General features: G+C 35.7%; 1 protein-coding gene across 2 annotated transcripts; it reads right to left on the minus strand.

The window, feature by feature from the left end:
- Positions 1 to 426: 426 nt before the first annotated feature.
- LOC136815523 (aurora kinase A-A-like) lies at positions 427 to 12,493 on the minus strand. 2 transcript variants are annotated; one of them, XM_067071979.1, is made up of 12 exons: positions 12,333 to 12,493; positions 8,305 to 8,390; positions 7,813 to 7,859; positions 6,982 to 7,043; positions 5,996 to 6,075; positions 5,391 to 5,529; positions 3,227 to 3,322; positions 2,683 to 2,735; positions 2,463 to 2,535; positions 1,810 to 1,911; positions 1,299 to 1,355; positions 427 to 989 (listed from the first exon to the last, which is right to left on the minus strand). In XM_067071979.1, the coding sequence occupies exons 1-12, from the start codon at positions 12,375 to 12,377 to the stop codon at positions 837 to 839; spliced, it is 993 nt and encodes a 330-aa protein (XP_066928080.1). In that variant the 5' UTR covers positions 12,378 to 12,493; the 3' UTR covers positions 427 to 836. The 2 variants fall into 2 exon arrangements, with proteins under 2 accessions (XP_066928080.1, XP_066928081.1); XM_067071980.1 differs by lacking the exon at positions 8,305 to 8,390 and having other exon boundaries at positions 12,333 to 12,439.
- Positions 12,494 to 12,695: the final 202 nt, after the last annotated feature.

Consider the following 12,695-nt stretch of genomic DNA (forward strand, 5'->3'; position numbering starts at 1 on the left):
AATGCAGTGGGATCCAGCCCCCAGCATTGTTCAAAAAAAACCCCTCCCTCTTTGGAAAATAGCCCCCGACTAAATTTTAAAAACGTAGCCCCCAACTTCACAAAGGAAAATATCGAAGAAATTTTGCACGCAAATTCTCATTATTTTTTTAAAGAGAGGTCAAAACCTTCCCCACAGCATAGATTTTTTAACATAGTTTAAAAAATTTGTAATTTATCGTTCTAAATCTAGAACGCCATGGCTCTACCCCCAATTCTATTAATCAACACCCAGTTCCCCAGCTCCCCCCTAGAAAGCTAGCAAAATACAGCCCCCAATCAAGCAAAAATGGTTTACCCCCCCCTAAGCTCAGGGCGGTGGGTGCATTCTATGGGTATATCTATTGTTTCCAAAGGTCAAACAAAATAAATTGATTGCGATGAATAGTAAAAGAGTAAGACATCTTCTTACATTTCAATAAAATAATATGTACAAGTAAAATAAAAAAAAGTTATTGTCAGCTGTTGACAATATGTAACAAAATCAATAATAGTAATAATTGAAATGTTTTTCTTTCATCAAAATGTATAACAAATATTTATTTTCGAAATCCACAGTACAATGATGTATTTACAGTGATTGTTTTATTCACTACGACCACCAAAATTCTTCCCATCGTTTCATCCTGAGAAGTCCCATTCAAAACAATTTGAAAAGATACAGTAAAATTGCTTGTATTAATAGCAAGTCCTTCTTCTATCCAGAGAGACCGTGTTCGAGAGCCTACTCATTAAGTACCGTAAATGACAGTGGACAATCAATCTTTTCCTCAAAATGAAATTAACCAATAGTCTTTTTTACTTGCTGGAAGAGGAAGCGCTGGATGATCCACGCGGATTGACATTGCTGATAGGAGCTGATTTCTTGTTCAGTTTCGCGTTCTCCAGAATCCAGGGATGTTTCAGAACTTCTTTCAATGCCAACCGATCTTCAGGTTTCTTTTTCAGAAGCTGAAAATTGTCAAGAAGAAGAAATTATATATGGTAATTGAATGACAACGACAATGACAACATAGCCTTTCTAATTCAGATTTACTTGCGTCGGCAAAAAATTCTGGGCTCTATAGTACAGTAAGCACTTTTACGTAGGCAATAGCCAAATTTACGTCGGCAATAGCCGAATGCCGACGCGAACTAGAACAAAAACTGCAACAAAACATCGCAAAGAATCAAGACGCTCAATCAACCAGATCAAGATCCACAGGAAAACCTGACAAAACTAATAGTATATAAGGGGATGAAAACAACGCACAAAATTACCTTATTAATTAAATCTCTAGCACCTGCTGAGACGTACGAAGGGTAATCGAATTTCACCTGAAGAAAAAAAGAGAAAAGAGAATTTTCTTTTACACTATTTAACTTGAAATGTGTGGTGTCTTACCTTTTTTTTTAACTATTAGACACGCCCCTTTTCTGGAAAGGAACCATCATCATAACTGTACAGAGGAGTCTAAACTGCCCTTTCATATTTTATCCTCCTATTCACACATCGCCTTATTTATAAAATTTTTAGGCTGACACTTTAATGGCAGTTGATGACCCTAAAATTTGTAGAAACTTTAGCATCTTTAAGGTAAAAGGGTGCAAAAAGTGCCACTGGGATACTATTTTGCCATTTTGATAGATGATATCAATTTCAATATGAAACTCGATACTTGTGATACAAAATATATTATCTGATACCCTATATATTAATTCGTAAAGTCTTATCACCCTATAAAGCTTTTTTAAAAAGTTTGAAGGGGGCTCACACTATGATTATACTCACCAAGGAAATGAGCTTGTATGTTTCCTCGTGGCTTTCGGTTTCGAATGGAGGTTTGCCGACCAAAAACTCGTAGCATAACACACCAATACTCCAAAGGTCGACCTGAAAAACAAAATCCAATATCTACGTTAATACTTAAAAAATCACTCGGTTTTGAAATAAGTAACATGGGGCTCCAAGGGGGAAACTTTTGCTTTGATTTTAATTGCCAACTTTGTGCCCGCTTTTTGCCTACTCTAATAATTAGAGAGCAGGAATAATTGTGGAATAAAATAAATAGAGCTGAACATTTTCACAACATGGGGTTGATATCCTAAAGATAACAATGAATTGGATAGCATCATAGTCCGTATATAAAACCCCGGTCTGGAAGCCTTTTGTTTCTTTCCATTGTTTCTTATTTGAACTTGCGTTGAGAAATTAGTTTGTTTTGCTCACTTTTTGATCATGTGATTAAATCTTAAACCAATCCCAAGAGGAATACTTGGTAACGTGATTAAAAACTGAGCAAATCGATTTCTATCTTTTGATATTAAAAAAGCTAACAAAAAGTTAAAACAATAAGCTTCCAGACCATGGTTTTTTATACGGACTATGATAGCATTGAACTATTGTGAACTATTTCAACACGTATGATAAAGAACAGCAATTACCTTCTCGTCATGCATTTTCCCATCGATCATCTCTGGTGGTAAATAGTCGAGAGTTCCACATAAGGTCGTCCGCCTAACGAATTAAAAGATTAACCATGATTGATTGTTGATCATAAATGCCAGATTTTGAAAAATGATGGCTATGTTAATTGTACATGTTTTATTTTATAGGACACTTAACTTCTAGCATTTAGATTTAAATTCAATAATCATATCATACCTTGATGACGGCGCATGTACAGACCATCCGAAATCAGAAATCTTTAATTCACCCTAAAAAAATAAATGACTTTACAGTTATCGCAAAGAGTCTAAACAGCAACACAACTCTTACTTTGATAAGATTGTCGCAAGGATTGTCATTATCATTCGTAAAACCAAGTTCGAATTGAAAGTTCTCATTGCAATATATTTTAGGGAGAGTTTCAATTATCAAAAGAAAGAAAAAGTTAAATTGATAACACCATGACATTTCCGTGCAGTTATAGAGTAAGCTGTAAATTATAAGTCTACAAAATCAAAAAAGAGCTCCGATGGAGTTTAACTTATGAATGTACACCCTTTTTTGATAAGCATACTGGAAAATCGGAAATCTTTTGTCTATGAAAGCTCAACCAGCTTTAGAAGTAACCCTAAGAAGGCCAGCGTTTTAGAAAAGCTGCACAAATTTTTAGTATTTCAGCTTGGAGGTATGCTTAGCATTGTGCTTATTTTTACCGAATTTGATAAAGGGTTCGCATATTAGGTAGGAAGTTTCATCTTACGTTCATTCCAAGCAGTAAATTTTCTGGTTTAATATCTCGATGAATGACTTTCTTGGAATGACAATACTCTAAAGCATCGGCCAATTGTGCAATATACTAAAAATAAAAAGAAAGTGATAATTCTGTTATTAACCCTATGAAAGTTTTCTTATAAATTAGTCTGTCAACTGGTAATGAGACATCCAACATTGTTGTAAGTTCAGATGGCCCTTGCGCTAATTTCTTCAATGGAAATCAGACCCAAAAGAACACATTTCTTCTGGGCAGAGAGCAACATCACCACTTTTTTAAAGACCCCCCTCGATCTCATATCAAAACTTTCTATCTTTCCAACCAATGAAAGTCAAGTTCTTAAATTGGATTAACAGGTATCTCTGATTTATACCAGGTCAAATATGGACCCTTAATTAACCCCTCCCCTTAAAAAAAACAAATAACAACAATAAGAACTTTGTTATGAAGGCATTGTAAGTTCAGATGGCCCTTGCGCTAATTTCTTCAAAGAAAATCAGACCCAAAGAACACATTTCTTTTGAGCAGAGAGCAACATCATCACCACTCTTTTTAAGACCCCCCTCGATCTCATATCAAAACTTTCGATCTTTCCAACCAATGAAAGTCAAGTTCTTAAATTGGATTAACAGGTATCTCTGATTTATACCAGGTCAAATATGGACCCTTAATTAACCCCCCCCCCTTTTAAAGAATAAATAACAACAATAAGAACTTTGGTATGAAGGCATTGTAAGTTCAGATGGCCCTTGCGCTAATTTCTTCAAAGAAAATCAGACCCAAAAGAACACATTTCTTTTGAGCAGAGAGCAACATCATCACCACTCTTTTTAAGACCCCCCTCGATCTCATATCAAAACTTTCGATCTTTCCAACCAATGAAAGTCAAGTTCTTAAATTGGATTAACAGGTATCTCTGATTTATACCAGGTCAAATATGGACCCTTAATTAACCCCTCCCCTTAAAAAAACAAATAACAACAATAAGAACTTTGTTATGAAGGCATTGTAAGTTCAGATGGCCCTTGCGCTAATTTCTTCAAAGAAAATCAGACCCAAAAGAACACATTTCTTTTGAGCAGAGAGCAACATCATCACCACTCTTTTTAAGACCCCCCTCGATCTCATATCAAAACTTTCGATCTTTCCAACCAATGAAAGTCAAGTTCTTAAATTGGATTAACAGGTATCTCTGATTTATACCAGGTCAAATATGGACCCTTAATTGACCCCCCCCCTTTTAAAGAATAAATAACAACAATAAGAACTTTGGTATGAAGGCATTGTAAGTTCAGATGGCCCTTGCGCTAATTTCTTCAAAGAAAATCAGACCCAAAAGAACACATTTCTTCTGAGCAGAGAGCAACATCATCACCACTTTTTTAAAGACCCCCCTCGATCTCATATCAAAACTTTCGATCTTTCCAACCAATGAAAGTCAAGTTCTTAAATTGGATTAACAGGTAGCTCTGATTTATACCAGGTCAAATATGGACCCTCAATTAAACCCCCCCCCCCTAAAAAAATAAATAACAACAATAAGAACTTTGGTATGAAGGCATTGTAAGTTCAGATGGCCCTTGCGCTAATTTCTTCAATGAAAATCAGACCAAAAAGAACACATTTCCTCTAGGCAGAGAGCAACATCATCACCACTCTTTTAAAAGACCCCCCTCGAACTCATATCAAAACTTTCGATCTTTCAAACCAATGAAAGTCAAGTTCTTAAATTGGATTAACAGGTATCTCTGATTTATACCAGGTCAAATATGGACCCTTAATTAACCCCCCCCCCTTAAAAAAATAAATAACAACAATAAGAACTTTGGTATGAAGGCATTGTAAGTTCAGATGGCCCTTGCGCTAATTTCTTCAATGAAAATCAGACCCAAAAGAACACATTTCTTTTGAGCAGAGAGCAACATCATCATAACAAACAAATATCAATAGGTGGTTTTCTGAAGACATCATTTCTTCACATTTTGATTTGGTTGGGGTCTACCCTTTTCACCTCTCATAAGCGAGAACTGAGTTGTTGCTTCGCAGTCAACCAACTAGTGCTTTGGAAAAATACAAAATGTAACGGCAAATCAAAAAGAACACCCAGAAATCCTTCTTTAAAACGAAACTGAACATTGAAAAAGTCACTCACTGTAGCAGCTTTGCTTTGCCCAAACCGTTCTTCTTTCGTTAACTTTTTGTACAGTTCACCTTGTGGTGCATATTCCAGAATAAGAAATACTCGTTTTTCGTCATAGAAATAACCATACAATCGTAAAATATTAGGATGTCTAAAATTGAGAGCAAAAAATCAAGATTCGTTAAAAAAATATAAGAGAATTCCAAATTGTAATTTACAGGTGGTGCTATTAATTATTGATCCAGGGGGGGAGGGGCTGTTTTTTTGAAGCACTATAGTGTCCTTAAATAAAGTTAAAATTTTCCGTTTCTCCACAATTGTTCCTAAATGGTCGAGTCTGACTATGATACAGCTTTTAGTCATTTCCATCTCTTAATTGTTAGCTTTTATAAGGGGTGGACATCAGCCCACGCTCAGATAAGAAATCTTTTTCATAGAATCAAGCAAATCATTATTATATCATTCCTGGGAAAAGACGTATGTCTTGCTACTTTTTGACTGGATACCAGAGAACTGGGAGCATCTAGATTGCACCCATAGAGGCTGTCCAATTGAACATTCTCTTGGGATAACCAACTTTATTTTACAAAGGGGTGAGGATTTGAAACAATACTTACTTCAAGTGAGATTGGATTTCTATTTCTCGTCGTAATTGATGTTCCACGCAAGATTTCAACAATTGAGATTTGAATAAAACCTGAGTATAAAAATATTGACTGTTTTAACTGGTGCCATATGACATTTAATCCTCAATTTGAAATTACAATAAATGAAAATACATAGATGTGAATAAAAGGATATTATTGAAATGGTCACCTTGCTTCAAATAAACAAAAGTAAAGGTTTAAATGTTAGATCTATTCCAATCAAATGTACAAAATAAATTATGATTTTGTCTATTGATCACCTGGTAAAAATGAAAATGTAAACTTTTTAGGTTGGAACAATATTGACAATTTCAATGAACCCCATAGTTCGGAAGGGGGTCACTACCCCCCCTACCCTAGAGCTACCCCCCCCTACCCTAGGTTCTTCCCCCTTTTAAAATTTGATGCTACCCCCCTCAAAATTTTAAAATCCTACCATAATTCTACCAGTGAAAAAGCAAGAACATTCAGTGTAAATAACAGTGATCAAAGCAATATTTTCGTCTGAGACGGAAAATGGATTTTACACAGCAAATTAACACACATTTTTGAAATTTTGGTGAATTATGCAGGATTTTGAGACGGAAAAGTCTCTCTATATATTTCTCTGAGACGGAAATCCGTCTGAGACGGAAGAACTTTTAACACTAGCAAATAATTGCATTGTAAATTAAACGTTACATTAGACGTTGCATTGTAAATTAAAAATAAAACTTCTAATTTGGGAAAACACAAAAAAAACATACCACTGACATCTTACCCCCCCCCCTTTCTAGATGAACCCCCCCCCCCTTTCTGAAAATTCCCCCTTTCTAGAAAAAATTCTCTTACCCCCCCCCCTTTCTGAGATTTCTGAACATCGCTACCCCCCCCCTTCATAAAGGGGGGGGGGGTGCGAACTATGAACCCCAAGTATGAAAGTCAAAAATGTTGAGTTGGAATTCAGTAAAACAAACCTTTAATGCTACTATGAAATGACTTCTTTTTTCTCGGGCTAAATATACACTGCCAAATTTTCCTAAAGAAGAAGAAATTATAAAAGTTTGTGAGTAAAAGACCTTGATGCTACGAATTTCATGCTCTATCCGGTTATATCACTCATTTTTTTAAAGTTGTCAATTTTTTACCTATTTTAGGGGTTAGGAGTTTTGTAATTTCAGTTTTTTGGCAATAAAAACTTTTGCTAGGCCTTATTCCCAGGCTCCATCTCATAAAAAATCCTACATGGTTTCTGCCTACTTTTTCAGTCCCCCCCCCCTTAAAATGGAATTTTGCCCTTAAAGAAAACTCCCCCCTTAAATCAAACAAAAATTAACCAGCACCCAGCAGCACCCCTTGTTAGAATTTCCCCCCTTAAAACAAAAAAAAAGGAGTCCCCCCCTCAGATTTTCTCTTTAGAGTTTGACAATAGCGAAGTACAACGATTGGTTTGATATCAATGCCATCCCCACTTTTTTCTTGTTTTAATAGATTCTTGCAGCCCTTGATAAAGAATCGCCCCTTATTTTAAAAAAATTACAAAAATCCCCTCCTTTTTTAAAAGGCAATTTTTTTGCTCCCCCTTATTTTAACCATGATCCTATCTACTTTCAAACAATCAAATGGGGTTACATCCCACAAAAGATGACATAGATGACCTAAGGGTTGGCCCCCTAAAACTAGAGTATAATTATGGCATAAAAAATAATAATCCTCAATCAGTTGATTATTTCATTTTATGTACAGAATACAGCAACCACTTGTAGGATGTCATGTCTGTTGGAGGAAAAAAAGCAGCGAAAACTAACCTTTTCCAAGTGGTTTGCCAACATCAAAGTCTTTTAAACTCCAACTCCTAAGGTACAAAAAGCATCATGATGCATGCTGATACAGGTCTAATGTGTGCTGGGGATGACATGAAATGTTTTGATGATTTGAAAAAAATTCTTATTTGGCAAACTTTATGAAACAGCTGAACATTTGAACATTTTCCATAAGCAAATAAAGTGAGGCCTTAAAAAATAAGATGTGTGCTGTATTTGGAACGGCAGATCGAACTTATTACTTCAGTTGTTTTCATGTGACACATTTAAAGAAAATCTGGAAATAGATTTTTGGGAGATTTTTTTTGACGGTTCAGGCTCTGTGTTTGTGTGAAATCATGCAGGTCACATGTTTTAGATAGAAAATGAGTTGCCTATTTCCTATGCAAGAGATTTTACTTTAGCACTAATTTAAAAGTAACAATAATGAGAAAAATGGCCAGATATTTCAAATTTTTCACGGTTCATCACACTTACTTTTTATCATTTTCTTTATCTGTAGAAACTTTGGATGACAAAGGAATATCTTTGATTTCTTTTTTCAATGGTGCAGAACAGGGTACCTTGAAAAGAATCACATTAAACATATATCAAATGGTGTTTAAGGTTAGAAGGTTTAAGAGTCTGGCAATCTATCATTTACAGCATTAAGCCAGACGACAGTTGTCAAGCAGCATTTGTGTTTTTTAGAAAATGATTTGGCCGAAGGGGAGAATTTTGCGGGCAATCTGCAAAGAAAAAATCTGGTAATTAGCTGCCATCAAAGTAAAAAAGTTCTGTTTTTTGCCGGCACTTTTTAAGTTATGTCAGCCAGCAATTTGTCTGCTAATTGCCTGGCAAATACAAAAGATAAGCTTGTTGCTTGCAAGAATTTCATGTCCCTTATTGAAGAATTAATTGTATGGTCACACATGATATGTGAAAATAAAAAATCTACAACAGTCAACAACCCTTAGTGTTATGGTAGGCTTTTAAGGGGTTTGGTAATAAATTTACTCTTTTATTTTTCTAGGAAGTTATCGTTAGCGTAAAGAAGTACTTTAGTAAATGTTGTGAATTTTGCGATTTTTTGTCCTCGCAAAAGTTTGTACGCCTAAAGTAGCTTTTATTTATCTGACTAAGCCTTGAGGTGACACCCTTTCTGTTGTGTCCTTTTACCCCTATACAGCTCAAAATTCAAGTTAGTCTTTCCCCACTTCTAATAGCAAAAAGTTTGGATTTACCTCGCGGAAAGAAATTTATAGGTCATTTGCCAAAATAAACTCTTGCCAAATTTAATTTTCTTTCAATTTAGTCTCTATTTCTCCTAAAAACCCTTTTCCCCTTTTTTTTAAAGCTAAAATATTGATAAAAAATGGGTTGCTCGCCAAAATTAATTCGCGCCAAATCTAGAAATTTTATCAAATCACCAAAATTAATTCTGCTGAACTGCACCAAAATTGGCGAATGGGTTCATTCGCCAAAATTTCTTCTCTTTTAAGGAATAACACTTTTAGTTTTCTCACAAACTAACAACAAACTTGTACACTTTTTTTTCTGAAACACCCGGTACCAAGATTTAGCTCATGAAAGCTGCATTAATATTTTATAACTTTGTAAGCCCACCAACTTGCCATCTATTGCAATTTAAGTTTAATGGTAAATTTCATTGATTTTTGACTATTTTCTTCTGTTCAATACCGTAAGTTGGTCTAATATAGACATCCCTTGTCTTATTCTGACACCCTTCTTTTCTTTAGAGACAGGAATAATATGAAAGTTTGAATCACTGATTGAAAAAGGATTATTCCTCTCTGACCACTAAGCAAAGAAAAACAGTTTCAGCCTTTCTATCAATTTCAGCTGATAGAATGGGTGTCAAAATTAGAGGAGGGATGTTGACATTAGACCAAGTTAAGGTATACGGCAATTCTTTTAACAAAAAAATTGAGCTTAAAATTGCACAGTGAGCAGGACTGATAATCTTTTGATTCAGCACTTTCTTTTAGAGCCCAGTCAGGTTGATGAAAACAACAATTCTTTAGTTTAGACCTTTAAGCTTTTCCATCCTCCATCTTAGATCATATGCAAAAATACAGGAACGAAAGAGCTGTGGTTGGATTTAGTTGGAAACTATGCAAAACATTTAGGCTTTTTGGGTCCGATGACGTCATCAAAAACGGAAAAATACAATATCTCAAGTTTGAAAAGGATTTAAACAATGATTGACCCCTCATTGGATCGGAAATCATCAAGAGAATCTATTTTGTCAATGAAGAAATAGTTTCAGTCAAGTGAAAAGTTTATTACACTTTCGATGACGTCATTAGGGGAGCCGTCCATATTCATTTGACAACGCAAAACGTCAAATTGACGTTATGAGGGGGTGGGGGGTTTCAAAAGTTAGGTTCGACGTTATAAGAAATCAAAGGTATACCTTTTTATGAAAATCGCGGATATTTGTAACCACCAACCACACTACCGTGAGAAGTCCTAAATCTGACACCACTGCCTAATTACGACCCCCCAAATAACTGTTATGAAAAAAAATTCTATGTTTACAAACATTCCCTCTCCAAGTTGAACGATAAAAAATTGAAACAAAAGATCTAAAAAGATAGCTGTAATGTCATATAATAATAATACGCCTAAACTCGATATTTGAGTAAAATACAGTTAAAAATACAAGAGAACTAAGAAAAAATATATTATCTTTTTATTCTTTCTTTTCTTCTTTCATAAATATCCACACGTTTTACATTCAATTTTTCACAGACAGATGGCACATTACGTCTGCAACCGGATCGGTCTGAAACTGAATAATTCCAGGAGTGAAGGATGTCACCAGTCTTAAGTAGAGCTTTTATGTTATCTTTGTACCTCAAGCGTGGACGCCCAATCGGTCTGCTGCCTAGAACTAGCTCACCGTAAAAAAGTTGCTTAACAATTCGATTGTTGTCCATACGGGCAATGTCAAGATGTCAATTAATGTAATTAAAAAGTGTGAGTTGTAAAAATGATTACCTTTTATTCTGGATCAGTTGCTCATGTTTAAAACGATAACAGTTTTGTAATAAAAGTGACTTGTGTGGGAAAAATACGAAAAAACTTGGACTGGTTTCCATCAAAAGGGCGGATGCGGTAGCACTTAATTTGAATAACAAACATCGAATCAATGAGGCGCCAACTATCAACGCCCTCTTTACCACTCATAAGTCCGGATGTTTATTTACGGAAGGCCCGCAATCAAGCCTAGTGCCAGTGTAAAGTAAAAAAAAACAGGCTTGATTACGTAATGTTTCAAAATGAGCACGCTCGTACACAGACCTCTTTTATATTTTCTTGTGCTTTGGAAAATCAAAACATCTCATTACTTTTTATGATGCTGTTACTACTGTTGTTATTTATGACGTTGTGCGTGCATATTGCAATAAAAAAATATGTTTTGTTATAAGAAGCAATTATTGTTATTTGGTTCAATTGGTTCAGAGTATCAAATCTCTCAGTTTAATTGACACTTTGGTATCTTTGTTGCGTCACAGCAAAAGGTTTGTTTTTATTTTAGTTTGTATCTTTGAAAGACCCCATCGGATTTAGGCAGTGGTGTCGGATTTAGGACCTCTCACGGTATACTTTATAAGCTTTCGAAAACATATTCGTATATGAAGTACATGAAAATTTGCTGCTCGCATAGTCCCATTGGTTCGCGCTATGATATCATTACATCATATTTTCATTGTTTGCGCGATCGAGCGAACCACATCGCACAAGTGGGCAAAGAAGGTGGTACGCCTAAAGCACGGCACAGACCTAGCGCCAAGTGGAGCTTTTAATTTCTTTTTAAATAAAGGTCATTAGTTAAAAGAACACATACACGCACCGGTACAACCAAGTATGGACTTTGTGACGGAACGGGAAAACTTTGATGAAAAATGGCTACAACTTTTGGTATACATCAGTACATTGCTTGACATTATCTGTGGGGGTGGGGGTTTCAGAGGATAACGTCAATTTGATGTTTTGTGTTGTCAAATGAATATGGACGGGTCCCCTTATTTACGGCCCAAATGACGTCACAAAACATCAAATTTGCCATATTTTTAGTTTTCAACCATTTTAAAGTGGTAATTTTTTGTTCTATGGGCTTAAATCAGTCTATAGTTTCCCCTTTACTATCCAAAGGGCGCAACGATAGACGCTTTCAATTAGCGCCTTGTCAGCCAGCACCTTGAACTGACAACCCAATTCCTCTCACATGGCATGGGCTGACCCGGACGAAGGTTCATTCACTTGCCAAGTGAACCGCTGCGAGTGGGAATCGAACCTCAGTCGCCTGTGCAGCAACCAAAGTCAATGACCACTATACTACAGCCCTTGTTGTTGCAACACAGCAGGATAACCCCCTAGAGGTCACCTAAGCGACCAGTGCATTTGCATTTTTTTTTAAGTCTTCTGAGATTTAAGAGGGACGAGGATGAATGAATCATCGTCGAAATGTCATTAAACAAAAAGATTGATAGATATACCTTATTCGTAAGAGCATTGTTTTCCCTCAGAATGTTGGAGCTCATTGTAAAATTATAATTTTAAGTTATGAAAACTAATATGAAAATCAAGCAATGTTCTTCATCGATCAAAGTCCCAACCATACGAGTCAATCATCAAGTTCGAAATAAATGTACTCATCTTGAAAATTCGCGGCGGTTGGACAACTTTTTATTTACTGTGCTGTGATTGGTTGATTTAAAATTCTTCTGAAAGATGATTGGCTGAACCTGAATAGCAGGCTAGAGGAAAAGTTTTGAACGGAGCCGCTCAGAAATATGAACACGCTCTATCTCAGACGTTGCAGCAACCATTGTTGAAAAGTTTATCACGCAGCCGTGACT

This window comes from Clytia hemisphaerica, unplaced genomic scaffold, assembly GCF_902728285.1.
Source record: "Clytia hemisphaerica strain Z4C2 unplaced genomic scaffold, Clytia hemisphaerica genome assembly, whole genome shotgun sequence".
Taxonomy (NCBI): domain Eukaryota; kingdom Metazoa; phylum Cnidaria; class Hydrozoa; order Leptothecata; family Clytiidae; genus Clytia; species Clytia hemisphaerica.